The sequence below is a fragment of the Salarias fasciatus genome, chromosome 20 (assembly GCF_902148845.1).
Source record: "Salarias fasciatus chromosome 20, fSalaFa1.1, whole genome shotgun sequence".
NCBI classification, from domain to species: Eukaryota; Metazoa; Chordata; class Actinopteri; order Blenniiformes; family Blenniidae; genus Salarias; species Salarias fasciatus.
This window is the reverse complement of record NC_043764.1, coordinates 10,180,681-10,205,540: the sequence shown is the minus strand read 5'-3', so window position 1 is coordinate 10,205,540 and position 24,860 is coordinate 10,180,681. Positions and strand designations below refer to the sequence as shown.

General features: G+C 44.7%; 3 protein-coding genes across 4 annotated transcripts; 1 reads left to right on the top strand and 2 right to left on the bottom strand.

Annotated features, from left to right (window-relative positions):
* Positions 1-78: 78 nt before the first annotated feature.
* Positions 79-4,869, bottom strand: ttc34 (tetratricopeptide repeat domain 34). Its single transcript, XM_030118225.1, has 7 exons — positions 3,838-4,869; positions 3,516-3,738; positions 3,206-3,398; positions 1,920-2,086; positions 1,548-1,821; positions 1,157-1,371; positions 79-913 (listed from the first exon to the last, which is right to left on the bottom strand). Exons 1-7 carry the CDS (start codon positions 4,791-4,793, stop codon positions 368-370), a joined length of 2,574 nt encoding a protein of 857 aa, XP_029974085.1. The 5' UTR covers positions 4,794-4,869; the 3' UTR covers positions 79-367.
* A 3,345-nt stretch (positions 4,870-8,214) lies between these two features.
* On the bottom strand, positions 8,215-15,777 carry LOC115407846 (tumor necrosis factor receptor superfamily member 25). The gene is made up of 10 exons (XM_030118370.1): positions 15,564-15,777; positions 14,103-14,205; positions 13,893-14,018; positions 13,506-13,616; positions 13,353-13,392; positions 11,599-11,714; positions 10,799-10,960; positions 10,543-10,580; positions 10,221-10,320; positions 8,215-9,037 (listed from the first exon to the last, which is right to left on the bottom strand). The coding sequence occupies exons 1-10, from the start codon at positions 15,621-15,623 to the stop codon at positions 8,625-8,627; spliced, it is 1,269 nt and encodes a 422-aa protein (XP_029974230.1). The 5' UTR covers positions 15,624-15,777; the 3' UTR covers positions 8,215-8,624.
* Positions 15,778-17,792: 2,015 nt separating this feature from the next.
* On the top strand, positions 17,793-24,687 carry znf362b (zinc finger protein 362b). Of its 2 annotated transcripts, none has more exons than XM_030118369.1 (9): positions 17,793-17,908; positions 19,655-19,718; positions 20,023-20,257; positions 21,008-21,112; positions 21,687-22,005; positions 22,640-22,864; positions 23,264-23,342; positions 23,470-23,628; positions 23,723-24,687. In XM_030118369.1, exons 2-9 carry the CDS (start codon positions 19,656-19,658, stop codon positions 23,837-23,839), a joined length of 1,302 nt encoding a protein of 433 aa, XP_029974229.1. In that variant the 5' UTR covers positions 17,793-17,908; position 19,655; the 3' UTR covers positions 23,840-24,687. The 2 variants fall into 2 exon arrangements, with proteins under 2 accessions (XP_029974229.1, XP_029974228.1); XM_030118368.1 differs by having other exon boundaries at positions 19,996-20,257.
* Positions 24,688-24,860: the final 173 nt, after the last annotated feature.

Genomic DNA, 24,860 nt, shown 5'->3' with positions numbered 1-24,860 from the left:
GTTTGAATTAAACTGTGCTGTTAAGCTTGATCTTGCATTATTTTTGTTCAGAGCATTATAATCCATCTTACGATGTTTTCCACATGCGCAATGTTTTAGCTGCTGCTGTTTTAGTCAACAGAAAGCTTAATTGTTTGATGCTTGAATACAAAAAACTCATAATCCTCTCATATTTAAAGCATTGCTTTAACGGTACTATGGAGATACTGAATGCTTAAAAAGTTGTTAATCATCCAGAGTTCTAAATTCATTTTGTTGCTTTTAACCTCAAACATCTCTTTAGTTTGGATTATTTTATAACTACATTAGTCACATTTTATACACTGAGCTTTAAAACCGGCTTCTACTTTGACTCTGTCCAACCGCACTAGTTGACATTGCAGGGGCTGGCCACTTCTCGTTTGACCTTTGCCCTCAGTCTGCGCAGTTCTGAATTTTCACTGTCCACAAGGAGGCCGCATTCAATCAAGGTCCAAGCTTTACTGAGCTGCTGCTCCCCATAGTGCTGCAGCGCCCCCCGTAGGAAGCACTCGGCCACATGCAGCCTCCCAAGGCCAGCCTCCATGCACTGAAGGGCCCGGTCCCTGTGGAGCTCCAGGGCTCTGGTGAAGTCCTCCACGGCTGCTCCCTCCCTGGAGCACAGCGCCAGGCTTCGGCCTCGTCGACACAGGTCCTCCGCCCAGATCCGGGGCTCGTCGGAAGAGCGAGCGTCAGTCCCTCCGTGTCTCTGGATGATTCTGTCCAGGTCTGCTGTGGCCCGCTCATGCAAGCCCAGCTGTCCGAGGCAGGCGGCCCGCTGGCGGAGATACTGCATTTTCTGATGGCCCATCGCCTGTACCGAGACAGTCAGGAGCGCGAGAGCCTGATCCCAGTGACCTTCAGACGAAACGCTGCTGGCCTCCTGTGCTGCTGCCTGTCACAGGGTCGATGATGAGAAATTATTTATCCATGCAGAGAGGTTCATATTCACAACTGCTTCAAGCTGGCAGCTGAACTGTAAACAGACACACTTTTCTTCTAAATGTGTCAACTAACTAACTAACCACAAAGATGATTTATACACACTTGGTAATATTACCAAAATAAATTCAGTTCCTGACATTGGTGAAAACAGAAAAGCTTCCAAAGTGAATCCGGGATTGCTGCTCAGCCTTACCTGTGCCATGCATTTTTTGTGATTAAATGGGATCAGGGCCAGCAAGAAGCCTAGGCTGGATGAATCTTTCTCAGTCAGTTTGCTGAGCCTGCGAGCTGCGCTGCAGTAGTTCTTCTGCCAGGCTTCCACCACACCCAGCCGGGCCTGAGCCACCGCATCTCTTGGATCTTGGCCAAATATCTGGCACAGATGAGCTCCTGCCGCCTTCACGTCACCTGCAGCATGAACACAGCAGACGGACAGACTATGAGTGTCAACAATTAGCAACAAATGGGACAGTTCTCCTATTAAAAGAAAAATAAAGAAAACATACAATTAAAGCCATGACCTACATCAAAACATTTTTAGTTGCATTAAAGAAAAAATGACACCAGACACACTGTGATCTCACCTTTAGCCAGGAGGATGTCCACATAGAGAAGATGCCATCTGGGGTCTCTGCGGTCGGTCCTCATCAGAGCTCCACCAATTATAAAAGCCTCTCTGAGCTGCTCCTCATGGCAGGGAACCGCACTGGCGACCACAGCATCCGACAGACTGGAGCGACAGAACTGATGCAGCCATTCACAGATCAGCTTCTGAGCCCTGTCCTTCAGAGACAGGATGTCTTTGGTCACCACGTCAGTGTTGATCTGAAGCGCTGCCAAGATATCACGAATGCACTCCTGAGGAAGAAAACGGGTTGGAATATATATTCAAATTTAAAATTCACGCATTATAATGTCTTGAATTATTAATTTCCATCTATGACAGGCCTTTTAACCTTTTGTAGATTCAGCATTAAATAGGTGAATCCTCGTCCACAGAGGGCTTGGATGTGTTTGGGATGCTCCTTCAGAATGGCACTGAAATCAAATATGGCAGTCTTTCGTTGGCCCAGCAGAGCGTAACACCTGGCCCTCTCCAGCAGGGAGTCCACGGCCTTTCCACCTTCGACAGACCACTCACTTCATTACTTTTGCAGCATTTGCAACACTCACTCCTTTAATTGTCCATTTCCATATTTATACATAAAAAAAACACATATCCAGACACACAGAACAATACCATGCATAATACGGGCTGCTTTGATCTAAAAGAACCAACAGTCTGCTTTGTTGTCGGTGCATAAAAATAATATATCTCTGCCAGCGAGAGGAAAACTTCTGCTTTATATCCACTTTTTCCTCTTCTGTTATTCCTGAAACCAGACCCAGGGTGTAAAATATACAGCCCACAGGCCAAAACAGAAATACAAAAGGATCTAATTGGACCCACACCTTGACCTTGTGGAGTGGGATAATATATCAGAAAACGCTACCTGCAGCTTTTAATTAAATAACAGTACCTGTGGTGATCGCACCGTTTCAGTCTTAATAGAGCTCAATAAACAACACTAAGATATCAAAATATCAATATGCCTTATCAAAATAAGGCATAATTTTTTAGTTTTACAGGTTATTAAGCTGATAAAGAAAAACTGACCACTGTTACTCTTCCATATAGATCCCAAGCAACTTGATCTGACCTCGTGTCTGTACTTTCAGCTCTGTCACCTGGGTTGTCACATTGAAAGACAATTTGGACCCGTTTGTGTCACTGACGGGAATCATCCAGTCTGACGGCTGTGAAGACAGGCCGTGATGCTCCTCACTGAGACAAAGCATCTGCACACAGCACACATCCTGATCTGAATTCCACCTATTTCATCTGCTTTGGGTGTTTTCATGACGACGTTCCCAGAAGGCCTTCTCCTCAGAACCAAGACAGGAAGTCCTGTGTAGTGCTGCTCTCTCGAGATTCTCTCAGACAGTGTTTCCCTCGGAGATATAGACTCTTTTTTTTACTTTATTTGCATTAACTCTCTGCATCATCCTTGAATCTAGTGAATCCCTTCCAGCTCTTCTCCAGAATTTCTTCAACAATGCTCCCATCCAGTAGAGTTCAGACTGTGCTGTATGTTTATGGTGTATGTGGGCCGTGGAATGGAAGTGACTCCTCTAATCGGGGTTAACACATCAGTGAAGTCAACAATCTGAGGCAGAAGAGTGAATGTCGGGCTGTAATCACCAGTGGCCATGATAGCGATGGAGAGATAAGCCACAGCCTCCCTGACAACGCTCTCCTCTCTGCTGCCGTCCAGGATGCGTTTGGCTACAGAGTGGCAGTGTCCCTGCAGCAGAGCGCGGTCCTTCTGTTGAGCCACTGCCAACAGGGGGCGCAAGCAGCTGGTGTCTCCACACAGGATGAGCTTTTTCAGCAGCTGCACAAAAGACAAACACATCAAATTCTGATCACTGCCGCACCAAATTAAAAAAGAAAAAAGAATTTAATCTGAGATTAGCTGAGTGTAGTCAAACTTGAGCCCTATTAAATAAACCTGGTTGCTGTCGTAAAGAAAGCCTCTGTGTAGCTGCAGCATGGCGAGGCGAGCCAGGATCGGGGCGCGAGGATTGGAGGGCCCGATGGAAAGAAGCAGCCGGTATGCCTCCTCCACCCGGCCAAGCTGGTACAGGGCGTCTGCTGCCAGGATCCGGGGCCCATCAGTGGTGGGCTGGAGCTCCATCAGCAGTGCAGCCAATGACTGGACACCGGCAGGAGTCCTGCAGAAGCAGGATGATACACAACACCAAGAAAAAAAGTCTGCACTGAGAAAACAGAGTTTTACTGGGGATCATAACTAAAGAAGAAAAAAAAAATACCCTGATCTGTGGTTGTGTGTCTTTGCTGGAGCCTGCTGCTGCTCCTCCCGTGGGGACTGCTGGGAGTTTTCTGTGGACAGGGGCATGGATTCGTTCTCCCCGGTCCCCTCCAGCATGACTCGTCCCTGCTCCAGCAGAACAGTGAACAGCAATCCCCGGTAGTTCCACGGCACCAAGCAGCGGACGGTCAGCGCCGTTTCCTGAGGATGGAGCCTGCTGGCCGTCACATAGTCCAGAGCGGTGAGGTAGTTCGAGCCCCCCATCATGCGGAGGAGCCCCCTGCCACACAGGGCCCTCACACAGCTGGACGGGTGTGGGGTGTTGTGTTCGATCACAGCCTGGAAGTCTTCCAACGCCCCGCCGTGGTCATTAGAAAGAAGTCGGGCGTATCCGCGGAGAACCTGGACGGTGTTCTGATAGCTCTGCTGACCTTGTGCAGCAGCGAGCTGGCTGCAGATAGACAGGGCCTCTCTGTGCTCCCCTCGCAGAAGCAGACAGTCAGCCAGTCGCACCCGCAGCTCTCTGCCTCCCCCGTCAGGCTCCAGGAGACACAGGGTGCGCAGCTGAGTGATGACCGGGTCCAGAAGCTCGACTCCTTCAATGGACCGCAGGTCGTCACGGAGGAGAACCCGCTCCCTGTAACCCGACAGGCCTCGCTCGGCCTGCCGCCGGAGATGGTTGCGAGCGGTAAACCCAGTGCCGTGATCTGTGAAGAGTTTTTGGAAGTAAGTCCGTGCGGTGGCGGGGTGGATCTCGAATGCTTTTTCCAGATCTCCGCACTCCTCCGCACCTTTTCCGCCTGCGGAGAAGCAGGCGGCTGCCCGACAGGTGAAGAGTCGCGCTCTCCTCTCAGCGGCGTCTTGGAATTGCTCATCCAAAGTACTTTCTGACTTTTCTTCACTGTGATGCAAGAGAGCAGAGTACACCTCCATACTGTCCCCAAACTTACCAGTCATATACAAATATGTAGCATGAAGTTCTTGTACATCTCTATGACTCGGTGCAATCGCCCGCAAAAAGTCAACGACTGTAGAGAAGGTTTCTACGTCGAGCTCGTCGGTTTCCTTTGTTGTCGCTGTGCACTTGCTCTCAAATGTCAGAGAGGGATGTTTGAGCCTTATTTGATCTGCAAAGGCCTTGATTATTTTAGGAAGGTGACCTCCTTGCCTGCTCTTCACCAGTTTGACAGTTTCAGTTGTGCCACTTTGATAAGCTCTGAGGTAAAGCTTCAGCCCCCTGGACCTGTGAGCCTCTGAGAACAAACAAGCCAGAGCTCGAGTGACCTCCAACAAAATGCGAGTCGAACTCTCTTCGTAAAGGTTATGTTTTCCCTCGAGCAGGGCAGTGCAACGTGAAAAAATCTCCTCACAGCTATGGCCGCCGCTCTGAAGAACAGACTCCATTTTAAAAATGGTGGCCGACAGATTGTTGGGACAGAGAGTAGAGAGGAAGACGGCCGCAATGCCTTTATTAATGCCTGGAGTCGGCTGTTTATCCGTGTGACTGTTGAGCCAGCTTTCTAGGGTAGAGATCACTCCACCCAGGCTGGGCTTGTCCAACTTCCGCATGTGGGACACGGCAGAGGTGGCGTGAGTCCTGAAGGCAGACATGTACAGGGAAGTTGCCCTCTCCAGCTCTCCGGCCTCAAGACACTTGTCACCATTGTCACACAGCTCTGCGACATTAACGGCGGGTCGTACCAGAGCAGTCATCGTCAGGCAGCATTCCCTCCCTCTTTGTTCTCAGCTGTTAATGGCAGAAGAAAAAAAACATGAGGTCCATATTTAAGACTTAATTTCAAATATGATTTAGACATGTTGGTGTAAAGCAGCAGGTCTTTCTTGAAAATGAGACAGAAGCTTAAATGAGATAATCTGAGTTGAACAACATCAGACAATGAGTCTGGAAACTGCGGCTATTTTAAAAGTGCACCAATGAATACATACTATCCAACAAGATTTCCACAAAGTCGACACAATTGGCAAGTTCCTGTCTGTAGCAACATCCATTTTTTATATATTTTCACACTGTAATCTATTGTGTTTTTTTGTATTATGGCATATCAAAATATTACTATTTCAAGACAACATGTTATTTGCTCAGGCTTTCCAGTAAACAGTAGATTGCAGCTAAATTTCCTGCACAAAATAATCATGTTCAGACCGCAATGCTTTTTACATCAGTTGGACTTTTGGATGTACATCAATGAAGCAGGAATTTTCTCTGCAAAATCCACAAATGGCCATATTTTGATTACAAACATACAGATCAAAAGGTTTGAACACAGAGCTGCCTATCCATTTATGATTTTGAAATAGAACTATTAAATGTATCGCTGCCAAACCAATTAGTTTTACTTTGGTCTAAGTGAAAACACATTAGACGGCACAATATTCAACATGTGATAATTTTTGAATATAATATGATTTTAATTATTTCCCCTGTAAGGTGGATTCCCTGACCACAGCCAGTACCTGCCCTTTTGTTGCCAGCAGTCAGTCCCACGACTCAAATGTCAACAACAACCAACAAACAGAAGACTTTTGAGAAGTGTGAACAAGGGACACAGATAAGCTGAGTCTCTTTTTCCTGTCTTTGAAAATCCTGGGCCCCATTTTAGTAATTCAAGCGCTGCGGACTGACGGTTACCAGGACAACAAGTGTCTACTCACACAACAGAAGCTGCTGGGAAACTTCTTTTTTTTTTTTTCCTCTTAAAAGCCTGCAACAGGTGGAAATGTGACTCAAACACAACAGTACAAGGTAGGGAGGGAAAAAAACTGACCGTGATAAGCTTCACATCTCGGTAAACTCCTCCAGACCCTTTCTTCTCTCGTGCTTGGATGGGACCGGTGTTATGGCAAGTTTTGTATGGCTGCTACTTCCCTCCGTTAGCAGTGCACGCGCAGGAATACACCGAATACCAACGCGTTCCTTTTAATTGACGAACATAAAAGTAGATTTGGTCGGTCGTTTCACTTATTTCACCTATTTTATCTTCAATCTAAAAATGCTATTCACACTTTATTTGTGAGATGTCTGAGTGTATTAGAGTGAATTGACCAAGAAAGGGTTTTAGAAGTTCCACTTGAACTGAGGTATGTTATAAAATGAATCGGCACAACCCCAACCGATCTGTTTTTAGTCATTGTTGATTTCAAAAACATGCCTCACTTCCGCAGTGGCAATGCAACATTTGACAGCCGTGCAGAATTCAGCGCAACACCCAGCTGCCGGTGCTCCTGTGCGCGCGGCCCGGTTGCCGCTGGTAACCACAAACGCTCGCGAGGGAGACCGCAGGCTCGCTTCTCCCGTAGTTTTCATGAACATTTGCACAATCAGCGATACACTCTGTTTCTTCACTTTTATGCCGACGGACCCGAGTGGTTAGAGACTTCTAGGAATGCAGTGAACGAGAAAAGGGTTGTGAAAGTGAAAAAGGATTCATTTCACCCACTGCCAGGTTGAAGTCGAAGTTCACTCCTGAAATAAACCCAGTGCACATATATATTTATCTATTTCTACCTACCGACTAAACATAAAGTAAATCCATTTGGGACTTATTATTTTCTCCCTTCCAGGGGATATGGACAATGTAGGACAGCTGTTCTTTATGCTGAGGCAGAATTTGCAATTCATGAGGTTGGTCTAATCCACCTCAAGAATAAAAGCCCCTAAAGCACCCTGCCTCTCTTTTCTTTGAGAAGGGCCCTGTGCTTAAAACTGCACAACAGCTGCTGCTGCTGTTCAAACACGCAGTCCACACTCCCACCTTGTGGCCGAACACTTAAATCAAGACATATGATGACCTTCTGAAATAAGTCCAGTGTCCCTTACCTTGTGGATCTAGCCTCATAGTAAATCAATCAAATAATGTAGTGTAGAATATGGACGGATGGAAAGCTGTATGTACATGTGGATGTCATCATCCTGAAACCCTGTTCATAAGGAGCCATCGTGAGTCGCTGAAAGAGGCAAAGTATTCATATATGTCTCTTTACCAAGGGAAAAATAGCAGAGATGTGCATTACATTACTTGACAAGTGGCTCCTTTCTTTGGAAAGTCCATGTCCTTTACTGTCAGTGACTAAACCGACATACAAAAACCTTTAAAAGTCAGATACCCAGACACCACAACAGACAGCAAACTGCCTTAAATGGAATAAGTGTGGTGAGGAAAAACCCAGACTACCGCAATCTGACACCGTTAACTTGCAGGAAACTGAGAATCTGACGTCCCTTTGGGGATTTCAGTTTTCTTCCTTTGCAAGCGTGATCAAGGAGATCTTCAAAAGAGTTGTTGTACCAAACATTCACGTCGCACATGATGAGGGAGATGTCAGGCTTCGGGGGGGAATGATCCAAGCCAACTTTGTACAGGCTTCACAAACATTCACAAAATATTTATTCAGAAATTCGAGTTGAGGATGTCTTTAGTTAGTTAAAAAAATACTGTACAATTTCCATAGTGAGCCTCTATACAGTCATAGAGTATATTTCCATTGGAGCAGTGAAACCACAGCTCCTTCTGTCTTTGCATGACAATCACAAAAAACTGGAGGTGAGGTTGTGTGTTAAAGGAATCTCTGACTGTAGCACACAGTCATAACAAGGGAATTTTCTTTTGTCATGGTTTGATTCATTTCTCCTCATTCAGCAGACGTCCAGATCATTGCACGCACATCGGCAGACGTCAGGCGTGAGGGAGTCTCTTTATGCTCCAAGCTGCATCATCTCCTATATGAAGACCTGAATACCATCGCAGAACGTGATAAAGCTTGTAATCACTACTTGAGGGATTCAATGTTTATGCCATTCTTGCCCTGCATTGCTCCATTTGAACCGCAGTCTGTCGGACCCTCGCAGGTCAGTGAATCTTGCTTTGTCTCACATCTCCGCGGCAGTTTCTCCAGGCTCTCCTGCAGCAGCTGGGCGCAGCCGGACAGATTCATGTAGTGCAAGGTGGAGAAAACCTCTCCCATGCTCGCAGACGAGCGCTGGCTCCACAGCCTCAGCATCTGGTACTGCCTCTCCGTGAATCCCTGACCCGGGCCAGCCTCCAGCTCCACTCGCTCCATGTCTTGGTCCGCCACAGAGAGCAGCCGCAGGAACTCCTTCCACCGGCGCAGAGGCACCGCCTTGATGATGGTATAGAGGACGATGGCCGGCCAGCGATCGGACAGCTCTTCAGGTCTGGAAACTAGAAAAAAACAGAAGAAAATGACCAAAGGAGTGCTGCGATTTGTTCTGTCATGACTGTCAAGCATGCAAAGGGAGAGTGAAGTAGAAGTGCAGAGTATTTTAGAGGTGATGTAATCCCAGGTTTTGTTTCTGTTTTGTTTTACCGTCTCACCGTGTCACTGAGGTCCTGAACTGCTCTTACTGTTCTGCCAGTGACTGCTCTGTATCTGTTGAGTAATGTGGAACAGTTTTAACCGCTTTCCAGTGAAAGACCTCAATTCTCCCCCCACCCCCCCAAAAACAAAAGATCAAAGCCATGCAACAACATAGCAACAAAACCTTTCAGTGCAAAGGTAATAAAGATCTGTATTTACTATCTGATTTGACATTTCCCTTGATGTTGTATTGCTGACTGATGTGAAAACGTGAGGGTGTGCAATTTCTCAGTTTCCACCTCCGCACAAGCGACTGATGTGTGATAAATGAGCTGCTGAAAAAGCAGCTGAAGACCACAGCACACTGACAGTAAGATGGAGGGATTTTTTTTTTTTTTAAAGAAAATCTATTTGGGTAGATGCTGGATTTTCATCTCTCCATATTTCTTTAGCTTTGGTCTTGACAGACTGATAAAGGATGGTTTAATTGTCAGTTGGTGAAGATAATGAGACGCATTACAATTCTAAGAACACTTCCTCTTCTACCCCCTGTTTCTCAAATTGTTTAATCTTCTCTGCATCTGGACCAAGCGTCCTGCGTCCTGTAGCTCTCAGGTTCGAGTATTTCAGAGATAAGCCTCATTTCACATGAAAACGTGCGTGATTACACTTCAAACATGAAAGGAAAGAGAACAAATGTGCTTAAATGAGGACAAACTCTAAGAACCCACATCACTGTAGGAGCAAAATTGACGATGATAAATACAGACTGTATATGACACCATTTCTTGGTGAAAGAGTGAAAGTATTAACGTATTATAATAAACTCTCCTTGGGACAGTGGTATTGTTATCATGAGCAGTGGAGCAGTGGTTGGTACTGTCACCTCACAGCCACAACAAGCCCCGGTTTGGGTCTGTGCTTTCATGGCTTGTCTTTCTTTTTCTTTTCTTTGAAGTGAAAGTGCCAACTCATCAGCAAAATAAAAAGTGTTCACCTTCACAACAATAGATAAATGGTCGCCAGGTGTGATATTTTGAATCTTACCTGTGTGATCAGTGTCTGGTAACGGACGACTTGTGAGGGCCGGATGGGTTGGACTTTGATTGAGAGGCATCATGGGAGTTTCCTCACATACCTTAATTGTCTGAAAAGGTAGTGAACATGCAAAGTGATGACTGGGATCATTCAGCCTTTCTGGAAATCATTTATATATTTTTTTATTTAACATTTAGTTCAGCTCAATGTGTGTATAAACAACACTCTTCAACTATGTCTTTCACTGAAATGTCACGATCCACCCACAGCACCGCATTTATCTCCTCTGAGATCTAAACGCGGCGCAAAGTGCAAGAAAGTGAGAACGAACCAGCGTGGTCAGGCTGCTGTCTTGATGACTGAGTTGTTCTGTTTGGAGAAGAGCAGATACAATCAGTCAATTTCCTGCTTCAAGCCCGAGAGACATCGAGTCAAGGAACATTTTCACACCAAAATTCACTTACATTTCTGTTTAAAAAAAAAAACTCCACTTTCATTAGGTAAGAACACAAATGAGGACTGTGTCACAGCAAATGTCAGCATATAAAGATGCAAGATAAATCTGCCCTTCACTACCATTCGATTACCTTTGCACTTGGGGTCCTCAACAGCCAAATTCTTCTGTGCAGTCCAGCAGAGACAGCAGCCGTCCTTTCGGAGCATGTTCTTTGTGAAGAGCAGCAGGAGCCAAACGACCACCACCAGCACTGCCGCCACCACGGCCAGCAGCCACACCACCAGGTTGTCCTCTGGAGACACAAGGAAACACGGATGTACCGCCACCATTCTTCAGCTTCCCATCAAATGATGATGTTGGATTTAATGTTCACGACATGAGCTTCAACAAAACTCCAATAAATGGCAAAGTTAGCGATCAGGTTTGATTTTGATACAGTAACAGAACGAACAGCTTTTCTACACTCAACGCAGGATTTGTGGCAACCGAACGTGAAACGACAGTTGAAGATGATGTGTTTGTTGCAAGTCAATAATCGAGTCATAAAGTCGCAAGTAAAAGTGCCCCGAAGGCAGGAGTTAGAGATAGAACTCAATATGATTTTCATGTTTGGTCACAAATGAAGTCAAATATCGGAGAATTACAGAGGAGAGGAAATGGTGTGATATTCAGTGAACCAACACAGTGGATCATGAACATCTTGCTCAGAGAGGCCCCCAAGCCCAGCCTCCACATGGAGATAATACAGTGCGTGTTAATAATAATAATAATGATAACACAGCACATGTTGATATAGATGTACGATATTATCAAGGAATATAAGTCGATTTATTTGTATATCAATTGTCCTCCTGGATGATTTAACTTCCACTCAGGTTTACATCAGCTGCATCAACGCTCTCTTGCTCCCATACTTCACGATTCACTTACTTTCTTGACTGCTTGTTGGAGATACTGCTGTGAGTATAGTGGTCGCTGTGGTGTTGGGTGAAGTGAAAGATCCTTCACACTTCCTCTTGCAATCTGAATGGACCAGACACTCTTTTCTGAGAAAAACAAAAACCACAATAACAACATGTGAATGCACATTTCATATAACTGTCCTTTTGAACTGTCATGATTAACTTTATTGACGCTGGCAGCGCTCATGGGTTTCCAGTAAATGTATTAAAAACCTGTGAATACCTTCATCTTATAAATTGTGGAAGGAGAGGGACATTTGACTAATTTGTTCAAATATGAAAGCCCAAGCCTCTTATTTTAACCCTTTTGCTGACATGAAAAAGGGCCACAGGGTTGTGGTGCGAGGGCATCCAGCAGTAACTCACATCAGTCACGCAAAAGCTGAAACATCTCTTTTAATCTATGCCGCTTTAAAAAATACCCACCCACCGCACAGATGTCTTATTTCTAACACCACTTCTTTTTTAAACTCTTAAATGAAGTTACTTGTTTTAAAATTGAGGCTTTCAACACCCGCAGCCGTATTATTCGACACAGGTAGTGCATTTCCTCAGGAAAACCACAGGAACTGGATGTCAGAAAACAAGCAACAAGCAACAAGAAAAAAAGAAGACATTTGTCACAGAATGGCAGGGCTTTCCCTCGCTTTCACTGAAGCGAGTTCTCTTCTCACCTCCACCACAGAAATATATATAAAATCAACACATCAAAAAATCAAAAGGCTTGTGGGTTTCTGCTCTGTGAAATTGAGTTGAATCATATAATCTTTACCATCAAATATTAAATAACCCAAAAATAAATAGAGGGCACAGAAAATATGCAAAAGAAGCACAGATTCGGGTTTCTGTGTGTCTGAAATGAACAAATGAAACCATGAGTGACGGATTATGGTCAGTCAATCGAGCAAACAGTATATCTATAAATCACCACATTAGATTTAACCCCAGTTAGATTTTGGGAGTTTGTATAACATTTAATCCTTTAAAATCTTTGAAATATTTGTGAATACATAAAACATTTAAATAAATGAATGAGTGCATAAGTATTCACAGCTTTTGCTCAATGTTTTGTTGATGCATCAGTTACAGCCTCAGGTGTTTGTGGGTATTGTGCCACTAGTATTCCTCTTTGCGGCACTTCTAAAGCTCCGTCAGATTGGATTGGAAGCATCAGTTCATCCAATCCGTCTCTGTTCACTGCTGCATTCATCGTCGCTCTGTCTGGACTAGCGTCCCAGTTGTCCTTCTGGAAGGTTCTCCTCTCTCTGCAGAGGAACGCTGGAGCTCCGACAGAGTAACCACTGGGGTTTTTAGTCATCTAACAAACCTCATACAGACAGCTGTTTGTCTCTAAATTAAGTCCAAACAGCACAGTTCATCAGAGGTAGGCGACAATCACGCTGCGGAAACATTTCAAGGATGATCAGTGGAAACAGGTTGTACCAGAGCTTAATGGCAAAAGTATGTGGGATTTCTTAGTTTTGTTTTTTTGATAAATTCCCAAACAATACAAAAACCTTCCTTCATCGTTGTCATTATGAGGATTTGTGTGTTGAATCTGAAGAATGAACTATGGGAAAACCAAGGCACTGTCTGGAGAAACGGCCTCTCTCGGAGCTTCAGATTTTCCCTGCTGCTCGGCTGCTGGCACCCTAAAACTTCTTTTTTAATGACAGAATTTTGAAAAAAGGTTTGTTTGGTTTTTTTTAATATTTGACTCACTGAAAGATCTCCCACTTCTCGCGTCCATCCGTAGAAACGTCTGCAAAAGAAAAAAAAAACCAAATAGAAGAACATCACCTCAATAGCAAATTTATATCAAGTGAGACAGAAAATCAGTCAAGACGGCAGCTGAATGGGATTCATGTCACTCACTTTTGCAAGGATAACATTCTTTGGCTTCACTGCTGTTTTTGTAATATCCATCTTTACAGACACATTTTGTGTCTCTGTCAGAGACGCACTCTTCTGCTTGAACTTCAAACGCTGCAAAAGAAAACAAAAGAAATTCTATAAAACAGGATTTAATGCTGGGAAACCCTGCATGCCCAACACTGGCACCGCACCAGTTGGCACCGAGCTTATTTTCAAGTACAGAGTCATGCTCAATCCATTTGCAGACAAAGCTAAAAAAAAAAATCATGATCCCATGAGCTTTAAACCAGGACCGAGGTCAAAGTTCATCGTCAAAATGATTACAACGCCACATAAACGAACAGAACGCGTATCGATCAGTGGTGTCCTTGCAAGAAAGATACTTACAGTTACATGACGAACACCTATGGCATTGTTCTTCAGAGTTTTCTATTGCTGTGTATGTCCCTTCGCCGCATCTTTCACATGAATAATTCCCAGCTGAGCCACCGCAAAGACCACGTTTGTAGTACCCTGAAGACGTGCGGTGAAAAGAAAGACAGTGAGTTCCAGCGATCATTTTACTGAATTCACACAGGGCGTGCTCTTAGAACCTACCAGCTGGGCATGTAGCGTAACATTTTTGGGAATCGTTAGTTCGTTCTGGCATCACTGTGTGAATATGTCCACCGGAGATGATGCCAAACATCAGATGGAAAACCTGAAACAAACACTGAGGTGAGATGATTGCGGTATACAGTGTGGAGGAAGATACTCGCATCACTAGCGAACCGGCACCAGATATTGTGATAAAAGAACTTCAAACCGGAGGACAGCTGAAATGGAAACATGGCTTCATGCCACGCGTCAGTGCATTGGGCTATTTTTCACCTTCTGACTTTTCAACACATCTGCCTCTCTGACATTTGTGAGGGCAGCTCTGCTTCAGGCCAGATCTTATCTTGATTTGTTGCATGCATCGTGGAAAAGGGCAGATTTAATGGGCGTCTATGGAAAGTCATTCGTGAGACCTGGACAGTGCGGCTTCATGATGTACAGAAAAGATACACGTAAAATGAAAATAGTCTCTGTAACCACAAAGTTTATCAGAAATTTACCATGAGTCAAAAAAACTAATTTGACATTTGTCCAGAATTTGGAAGGTTGCTGGCGAAGTTGTGACGAAAGCATGTGAAGCGGCTGAAATGTGTAACGTCCTGATATGGCGTAGAACTCCACCTGTTCCTCAGGTTGAGGGGCATCAATTTAAAAACCTATGCGAAGGCTATACTAAGAAAATACAAACTACTCTGTCATGGCTGTAAGCTTATCGATTTTGGGTTACTGACTGTTTCACTGTTGATATTTAACAAGTCTTCTGTCCATTTTAATATTTAAATATCAAATACTTGATGCCTGAAAAGTGCATGTTCATATTTGAGTTTCAGTTGTTTAATTATTTGTCAAATTAGCTGCACTCTCCATATCCCCATTAAATTCCAGCCTTAAATAGCGGTTCTGAAGCGTGAATGTGACTGCCGCTCTTTGTTGGCCTTGTGAACATGGCTACTCCATCCCCTCCATCCTGACTGAAGATGAAGTGGGTTTTGAGGACTGACAGGTGAACGAAGACCCCAGATGAACTGACCATGTGGTTTCCTTTGACTGTCTGTCTCTCAGTGTCAGCCCTGTGACGGACTGGCGAGTTGCTCAGCTGAGATAACCTCTAGAAACAGAGTAGGTGCTCTGGATGAAGCTGCTGGAAATGAGTTCACTGAGGTTTCAGAGACGTGGTCGTTCGACATCATTAAAGTGAGGGAACTAGTTATGGGTATTTTAGCTTAAAGAATGACCAGAACATGAGGCGTCATTACAAACTGTGACCAAAGCTGAAGGATCATCCACATAGAGCTGCTTGCTGTTTACCATCGTCACCACAACACTGATGCGTTGCAGTCAGACTTTAACTCTTAAATTTACGTCCCAACACACAATCACAAAGAAACATACAGAGACATTGAGTGATCTTCACAATAAATTCAGCAATATATGATTAAAATCAAACATTTTACTACTTACCAACATATAATCCATGATGTTAGGCAGCCAACTTTGAATAAGTGGTACATTCAGAGACATTCAGAGTGGTACATTCAAGAACACAATAGTTAGATAATCTAGTTGTCGCCAGGAGTGAGCCTCATAAAATCCACCATGAGAGTGATCATCCTGACACCCACTCCTCTATAGATTTCTTCTAACCTGACACAAAACACTGCTGAAGGACGGATGTGTTCGTGCGAAGCCTTCAAAGAAATGATCAGAGAAACAGGAAACACAGTAAGATAACCGATGCTCCCCTCCAAAACACACACACGCACACGCACACACGCACACGTTGGTAACGTCAGTGTGGTTCCTTTACTGTACTTCTCTTTTTTTAAAATTCCTCTGAATCTCTGAGATGATGACAAATGATCACAAAAAAGGACCGTACTCATGAAGCGGGTACTGCGCACAGTGCAAATCTGTTTCCTTCACCTTGCGAAACGGACACATGCAGTAGATGAGACTTGAAGTCGGGATAAAACTTGATCAAATCACAAATCACAGGATTAAATTCACTGATTCCTGTGATTTGTGATTTGATCAAGTTTGTTCCGACTTTAAGAGTTCTAAAAACGTCCCTGAGTGGAATGGAGACTTTTATAACTTAACTTAAATTTGCTGTATTTTAAGTTCATGTAATTTCAAAATGGATGTTAGAATCAATTGTTAATATACAAAAAAAAAAAAAAAAAACCCCACACACTGTGGTTTGAGCTCAAAGGGCATTTTTATGTAGCTTGCATGTTCTTGTTCTTTCCTCCCACAGTTCAAAAACAGGTGTTTGAGAAAGAAAAACCACACTCCTGTTTTTAATCAAGTGATCCTCACAGCCTCTTGTTCCAACGTCATCCCACCAGAATGGCAATGTCACTGTCTCAGACATGACTGAGGTTGTGGTTTGTTTTCCAAAAACAGCCTAATTTCATTGGTATGAATACTATGACTCCTAAGACAGTGTTATTAGTCACTGGGGAAGGTGCTGTATTTCTCCCTGTTCAAGGGAAATGACAGACGCCACGGTTGCCACCGTGTTAGTAAAGACCAAGACCTTTATGGGACAAACAGCCAAACTCAGTCGGGTCTCAAACCCATTTAACACCTGTGGGATCTGTCTGTGAGTCCGTCCCATCCAGCCACAAAGCGTGCAGTGGAAACGAAGCAAAACACAACCACATCGGCTGACCTTTGACCTGGACCTGCTGGTCGCAGTGTGCGTGAGATCAGGCTGCTGAGCACCATGAGGAGAAAGAGCACGTCTGTTGTGGTTGAAGAGAGTTGGGAGTCCACCAATAAAACAAGTCTACTGAATTCAATAGATTTGTTTGATAGATTTGATTTCTGCTTGTCCTCACTAAAACGTGCATGCTTTGATTCCTCTCCAGGCAATATTTCATTGATTTTTTTTTTCAAAACTTTAAGAATATTTATCTGCCCTGTTAAGAATGTTTGTGTGTGAACGTTGCACTGAGATAGAGAGAGGCAGAGAGAGAGAGAGAGAGAGAGAGAGAAAGAGAGTAAATAAATAATATATATATAAAATCAGTAATTATCTAAACTCAAACTATCCCTTCAATGGACTATACTGTATATTTGCATATCCACGTCTTCCCAGTGATTATTTTCTGTATAAATCAAATTAATTCTGACCAAATAAGTCATAATTTTTGCACTTTTGTATAGATCCACTTTGACTTTTTTGTGATCGAAATCACGGTGAGCTTTTATTTTTTAAAATCTGACTCCAGATGTCTGTTTAACCATTTATTCTCAGACATCTGGGTCTATTTTGGTCAAACTTGTCTTTTTTCCTGCTTTTTGGTGTTCATCTATTCAGTGCTGAGATCATTTTAAATGCATGTGGCTTGCCGGTTTCTTTTCATTGTGAGATTACAGTTATAAATCATTACACATGCTGCAGATTAAAGCACTTTGACGGTGAAGTTCACTTCAGATCACATTTCTGGGTAACGATGGTGCATGGCTGCTATTTCTGCACCCTCGCTCCTCTTCCACCCCTCTGCTGGGTAAACTCAGCCGTGCAGCGGCTCAAACAGCACGATCGGCCCCGTCGGAGATGCGCCTCTGTGCTGATCGAGAATAATAAAGCCGGTCGTCTGGCGGCGAATGTGGAGCAGCATTAGCAGAATATTTCGCCCTCTCTCGTGCGCCGTGCTGAGCCTGCAGCAGCAGCAGCAGCAGCACCCAGAAGTGAACAAAGCGACCCGGAAGCGGTGGTCCGACTGGAGGCAGAAAGAACATCAAGCTTTTATATTTTAGCCGTGCTCGCAAGACAATATCTGCACGCAGGACTCCAGGTATTTCTGCACGTATTTCAATGTTTTCACCGCTGTGCATGTCCCCAGTAAGCACTGGGCTCGCGGACGCGTGCATCGTGCACAAAATGCTATTTCTGCCCTTTGATTCGTCCAAAAGTTACAGATTGTGGGTTCAAAAAAAACAAAAAAGGGGGCAGCCCTAAAAGTGAGATTTGCTAAAAGATGGCACGGCGTCCGTGTGGAGGTGAGGCGGGGGATAAAGAGTCCTCACCGCTGCGGGTCTGGGGGGGTTTCGGTCGCGGTAAATGGGTCCAGCCTAGCCCATTTCCGTGCTGTTTTTTTTCTTCCTTGCAGGGCATGGTTGTTGTAGGAAGTGTCAGTTTTTTTTTAGAGGTGGAGGAGGCCGGGCTATTCAAACCTGCAATTCGCCCGTAAACAATCCTTCATGCCTTTGACATGATAAACACACCTTTGTGTGCCCCTCCGGCCGCCCCGCATCCCCGCCAGCCTCCTCGCGACCGCACGCTCGTGCTCCTAAAAAATTTGGGGTCTGCAGAATATGGCGTCCCGCCTTATAAAAATAAGGCTGCCATTTTTGTTTCTCTTTTGTCTGGAAATGTTTTAAGAAAACTGTCTGAGTGTGTCTGAGTGGCACCGGGAGGCTCGGTCCGCTCGACCCTCCTGTCCGCCCGGGAACCGGAGCGGGGCTCCGGGACCCCCGACATGTCCGGAGAGTCGCGGAAAGCAAAGTTTTTTTTTTTTCCTCTTCTTCCCCAACCTCGCCGCTGATTTAAAGCGACGTCCACTTTATTTCCAGGAATTCAGACAAAAGGAGCCTAATGTTGAGAGCTACGTGGCTAATGCTAACCCAGGCTAACGCCTCTGTTTTAAAACCTTTATTTGTAGGTGACGTTCACGTTTTTCACCCAGCAGGCCGGACTTAAACCAACACTGGAGAAGGGAAATAAAGCACATATTTTATAAGTTTTTACACTGTTAGCTTGCCTCTGTGCAACTCCCACTTCTACACTGCATTCTCAAATATGACTTTTTTGTTTTTGTGTCCAGGCTCGATTAATTAAAATGACTTGAACTGCACACCTGCTTTTTAGTTGTTTTTGTTGCCCTGGAAATGCAAGAGAATGGAGAGGTTTCAGTCTACAGCTGTCATCTGCAAACTTATCCTGAGAAGACAGAGATGTGGCTGAAAGATCTTTTGTTATGGAATTATAGAATATTTGTGTGTTTGTCAGTCTTCAAACAAATCTAATTGCAATCAAATATGTGCATGGAAATCTTTTAACCCCAAATGGGTTTCTCTGTCAAATCTAATGGCATGACTTGATTTTGGTTCCCTCTGACCATGACAGATGACAAAAGATGTCAAAAAGAGGTTACAACACCTCAGGTTTAGGATCTGGTCTGTGGTCCTGCATCATACAGTGAGAGGGGTTTGCAGATTGCTGTTATCACAGTCTGAGGACCACAGGAAGCATGAAATGATCTCCTGACAGTGAGAAATCTCACGACTTCGATCTCATTTTAACACAAAGTGACCACTAACAACTGATGGAAGCGCAGCAGAACTTGGCATGATGATCAAAGCACCAAATAAAAAAAATAAACCTTTAATTTCACAGTTTCAACACTTGGCAGTTTCACAACAGCGCTTCACGTCTGAAACGCTTCTTGCACCCCGAGTGACAAACCGACAGTGATACTATTGATGTGTATGATTAAATGTAACCTTTTCAATGTGACTCACATAAATGTCATCCACTCCAGGATGGCAGAGCCTCGATTTAACAACCCGTACTTTTGGCCACCGCCACCATCCATGCCAGGCCAGGTAAGCCCACATGTAACATGCAATTATTGTGACATTTTTTCCACATTTCACTGCCATTTGTTTCCATGTGTGAATGTCAGTTTTCAGCCATTCAGCACCGGTCTGTGACTCTGTCACAGTCTGTTTTCATTGATTTACAGAAAAAAAAAGGAAAAAATAAAGTGTACTTTGTGCTGGTCAGTGTTTTCGTGCCGGCGGTGTGTCGCTTTTGAGGGCATGAATGGCATTCACACACGGTGGCTGTTTTCTGTTGAGCGTGACCCGTTAACCCTTTCAGCTGGATAACCTGGTCCTCATTAACAAGATCAAGGAGCAGCTGATGGCTGAGAAGATTCGACCCTTGCACCTGCCGCCTACCTCCACCCCCTCCCAGCAGCCTCTACTGGTGCCCACCTCCTCCCCGGACGGGAGCGGCCAGCACGGCATGCCGGTGCCCAAGCCTCAGCCGCAGCAGGTGCCGGGACACCACCCGCAGCCGCAGGGCTCCGGGCAGCCGGACATCGCGCTGCACGCTCGTCCCGCCTCCAGCTCTGGACAAGGTAGAGTCTTTAACTTGTTCATGTCTCTACCGAAGCGTAATACTGTCCGCGTCACGTAATAATATGCTGCATATATTAACAGGAAAACTCATTTTATGTCTCATTTTTCAAAAGCAGATCTTAGATAATGCCAAGAGTTACGAGTTAAAAACTAATGAAAGAGATCATTTCAACCTGTCAAGTGTAGATAGATGCAGTTATAATTAATTGTGCATCTTTAGTGAAGTGAAAAGACACACCCACTCCTAAAGCCACTCATTAAATGATGACATTTTAAATGCTTATAACCATTGATTGTTTCAACTGAATTCTAAATTGTGGCTTTAGACATGTGTCTTAATGTCTATTCAAAGCAAGATTTTTTTTTTTTTTTTTTTTAATGTTTTAGTTTTGAAAAAATTCATTGCATGCTTGTGTTTAAAAGGTAACGATAGGAAGGATAGCACTGAGAAGTCAAACCTGTACAGGAAGGCATCGAAACTGTAAAAATGTGGGTGTGTGAGTAACACCTTTCTGTATTTTCAGTGTTGTAGAAACATTCTCAACCCTTCGTTATTTATTTATAGACTTATTCCAACTCCAAGGTGAAGTAAATGATCTGACTCATACACAGTTTAAAGGTTTGCGGTTGATTTTCTTTCATCAATTGCCTTTTGAACGAGGACCTTGCATATTGATTTGTTGCAGCAAATGTCTGAAATCGTTCACGCTTTACCGGTTTATAACGCTGTGAACCTTACACGTTTCCAGAGGGAAATATGGACGACAAGTCGGCGGTGAAGGCCAAAGGCTTATGGGAGGACTGGCACATGAGGCAGCTCAGCGAGCAGGTTGGCCGGGTCAATCATCGCTCAGGTACTGTGCTCAGCCGAGAGACAACTGAGTGAACATGGATGCTTATAAATACGAAATGTTTTATAGTTATACACTGCAGACGTTGTGGGATATTCACAGGGACAACTTATACTCGTCTGTCCTCTGGGAATTTAGTGAAATTTACATTTTCCTCAGCTATTGGCCACAAGTTAGGAGTGAGAAAATCAGCAGGGGTTCGTGTTTTTTTTTCCTCCCTTCCTTCTTTGCTTTGTTCCTTCTGTCTCTGTTTTTGCGCACGAACAAGAACAACACCACGAATGCCTTCCAGGAAGGACTGTCTGTGCGTTCTTATCTGCATATTTAAATGACTGTCACGTCTTGCTGCTTTACAACGGCCAGCTTTTCACACTCAAATTGAGCGAGGCCACATTAAAGAGGTTGATTATAATATGTGGAATTGAAGCCAATGACGGCCTCGGATAGTAAAGAAAACATGCAGGGAAAAAGCTAAAAATGAGTGGAAATTTACATTGAAGAATACTATATGTAGAATTTAAATACTGCTCGTTTTTAATGGGTCAAACGTAATAATGTTCTTCTGGCGCCCCCCCAGGACTGGCTCCTTCATCTCGACCTGACAGCCACAGCACCTCGGAGGCCCTGACCCCCACGACCCCCACCTCCAGCAGCCAGAACCGGCTGGGCGGCGCCCCCTCTGTGAACATCATCTCCGGGCTGGCCAGCGGCCCCGGCATGGACCACATGAAGGCTGGCGGCCTGGCGGGGCTGCTGGGCCCCCCGCCGAAGGCGCCGCGGGGGAGGAAGAAGATCAAAGCCGAAAACACCACCGGCCCTCTGCTGGTGGTGCCCTACCCCATCCTCGCCGACCAAGGCTGTGTCACCGTCGCACCCAAAGAAGGCAAAACCTACAGGTAGGACACAGAACACTTCTAACAAGAACAGATTTCTGCACCGATGAGGGGTGGAGTTCAAAGAAATTCTAAGCTTGAAAAGATAAAATAGCTGTTTAGTCTCAGAAGATGAGTTGCCATAAGCGAGATCAGGGGTGTCCACTTTACAAAGACATGCATGAATAAATGATTATTTCATAATTAATTCTACTTTTAAAGTTAACACCACTATAACAAATCAGGCAGATTTATTACTTATCAAATTCAGATTTACAGAGTCAAACAGACTTCCAGCGGTGGTAAAATATAGCTGAGTGATGGATGGCACAAACACTGATGAGGTGTGGGAGTCGGCGAGTCGCACCATTATCTAAAAGGTGCCGCTGCCAAATGCAATCCATTCTCAGTATGTTTTCGTAAAAATAAACGACAACAACGGAGTAATGACTGCAAAACTGAGCCCACAGACTGCATTCACCTCTGAAGGGCTGTGCAAATTTAAAGCAGTATTACTTACTTTTTTTTGCCTTATTTCTGAAAAGTTGAGAACTTGCCTTCATCTTTTCAGAAGAAATCCATCCAGTCTGAAATCCCCCGATCTGACCTGTGTTCATGTATTTTTTCACACTCCCCCCCCCCCCCCTTTCCCACAAAGATGCAAAGTCTGCCCGCTCACCTTCTTAACCAAGTCAGAGATGCAGATTCATTCCAAGTCCCACACGGAGGCCAAGCCACACAAGTGTCCCCACTGTTCCAAGACGTTTGCCAACGCCTCGTACCTGGCCCAGCACCTGCGCATCCACCTGGGGATCAAGCCCTACCACTGCTCCTACTGCGAGAACTCCTTCCGTCAGCTGTCACACCTGCAGCAGCACACCAGGTAGGTCCGCCGCCGCCGCCGCCCAGCATCGGCAGGGGAAAGGAAGCGTCAAGTGCGAGGTGAAATAAAGTCATTTATAAATAAACGTTGCGGTTTTGGCAATATGACAAACTGCTGTGAGGTGTGATACAAATGAAAAGGTGTGAAAAAGGAGTTTCAGAAATCTGCGTGAGAGTTGGTTCAGGATAATCACACCTCTCTAAGGAGGGGAGGAAATGAGCTGTTCCGTCTGTTTTTAATTTGCTGTAAATATTTGGTACGCATATATCTGATCTTAGTGGTGCATCTCATCCTTTTATGTTTATACTTGATTCATGTGTGATTATGCCGAACTTGCTTTACTATTTGAGAAGTCAGAAAGTCGCAGTCGTCTCCATAGTGAAAGTGTTTCTGCTGCAGAATCCACACCGGCGACCGGCCGTATAAATGCGCTCACCCCGGCTGTGAAAAGGCTTTCACCCAGCTGTCTAACCTCCAGGTCAGTCGCAACGGCCACTTTACCGATTCGCCATTGATTGCCTGGAAACACCTGCCATGAGATCTCAAGGATCTACATTGCAGCAGCCTGAATGTGGTTTTTTTTTTTTTCCCCCTCCTCCTGATAGTCTCATCAGAGGCAGCACAATAAGGACAAGCCGTACAAATGTCCCAACTGCTACCGTGCCTATTCAGACTCCGCGTCATTGCAGATCCACTTGTCAGCGCATGCCATCAAAAACGCCAAGGCCTACTGCTGTAGCATGTGTGGCCGGGCATACACCTCAGTGAGTACCTTCCCACTGTGCTTTGAGAAAAAAGAAAAAAAAAGAAGTTTTCCTCTAGTTACACTGTTTTTCCTGATGTTTTGTGACATTGCAGGAGACCTACCTTATGAAGCACATGTCCAAACACACAGTGGTGGAGCACCTAGTGAGCCACCAGTCCCCGCAGAGGACGGAGTCCCCCAGCATCCCCATACGCATCTCCCTCATCTGAGAGCTCCCCGGACGCTCGGCGGCGAGATCCGGAGTCCGGAGGCCCCGGGGAGAGCCGGAGAGGCCCCCGCACCCACGGCCACCTTACATAAGGCTTACATGAGCATCCTGACAGCTGACAGAAGCGTTCATTGTTAGATCCAGTCAACAGACCGCCTCCATCCGTCTCCGCCCGGGCCGTCTGTCAACAGTGAGCACAGCATTATTTCGTGAATGTAACAGTCCAGCTAGACGTGGTCCGAGGAGTCGAGCGGCAGCGAATGTCTTGCGTCAGATTCGATAAGCACTTTCGTAAGCGTCATGTAAACCCGCCGGATGCATCGGCCGTTAGAAAAATTAGGGTTCTCCTTTAGTTATTAATGTTATTATTATTATTATCCCCTCCCCCCCATCTTCCAAGGAGTGGGTTTCCAAAATGTGCCAGATGATATTTTGCCCTGAAAGAATTGAGAAAGTGGAAAAAGTGATCAAAAATTAGCTGGGTGTATTCTGGAGACATCCAAAGATAATCTTTAAAGCACTTTTAGGCCTTCGCGGTTTTGGCTCAAATTGTTTCAATCTTGTCGGATGGAAAATGCCAAAGGGCATTATTCGTGGCAGCTACGAGTCGTGACTGAGTACAAACTACCAGTCCTTTGTTACTTTTTTCTTTTTTTTTTTAACTCATATTTTTGTGCAAGTACAGGGTCATCTAAATTAGAAAGAAAGGCAATCGGTGGATGACAATTGAAACACTTCATGATTGTATTAGCAAGATGTAATATTGACTTGAGGAAGAAAAAAAAAAAGAAGAAGAGCAACATGGAAGGGAAGAAAGATGAATGTTTTGTTTGGAGAATCTTTCACTCTGTATTTGACGTTACTTCTACGGCACCTTGTTGATCATAGAGTTCGGCCAGAGGAACACTGCTTTTTGTTTCAGTCTCTCTCGTCCCGGTAGTTAGTGCCATATTTGAACCTTGGGTGAGGTTTTAAAAGAAAAGCAAATCTCTGTCTGGTGTGTGTCCGCTTTCCACGTTCAG

Excerpts from the sequence above, each read along its gene's own strand:
- ttc34 (XM_030118225.1), bottom strand. The coding sequence starts at position 4,793 with ATGACTGGTAAGTTTGGGGACAGTATGGAGGTGTACTCTGCTCTCTTG. Across the intron at positions 1,822-1,919 it reads TAATGCTGAATCTACAAAAG|GAGTGCATTCGTGATATCTT; the intron begins GTTAAAAGGCCT and ends TTTCTTCCTCAG. Across the intron at positions 1,372-1,547 it reads GGACATCCTCCTGGCTAAAG|GTGACGTGAAGGCGGCAGGA; the intron begins GTGAGATCACAG and ends TTCATGCTGCAG.
- znf362b (XM_030118368.1), top strand. The coding sequence starts at position 19,656 with ATGGCAGAGCCTCGATTTAACAACCCGTACTTTTGGCCACCGCCACCA. Across the intron at positions 22,006-22,639 it reads AAAGAAGGCAAAACCTACAG|ATGCAAAGTCTGCCCGCTCA; the intron begins GTAGGACACAGA and ends TTTCCCACAAAG. Across the intron at positions 23,343-23,469 it reads CCCAGCTGTCTAACCTCCAG|TCTCATCAGAGGCAGCACAA; the intron begins GTCAGTCGCAAC and ends TCCTCCTGATAG.
- LOC115407846 (XM_030118370.1), bottom strand. The coding sequence starts at position 15,623 with ATGTCTCTGAATGTACCACTTATTCAAAGTTGGCTGCCTAACATCATG. Across the intron at positions 11,715-13,352 it reads GAGAAGTGGGAGATCTTTCA|AAAAGAGTGTCTGGTCCATT; the intron begins GTGAGTCAAATA and ends TGTTTTTCTCAG. Across the intron at positions 10,581-10,798 it reads TGAGGACCCCAAGTGCAAAG|AACAACTCAGTCATCAAGAC; the intron begins GTAATCGAATGG and ends TTCTCCAAACAG.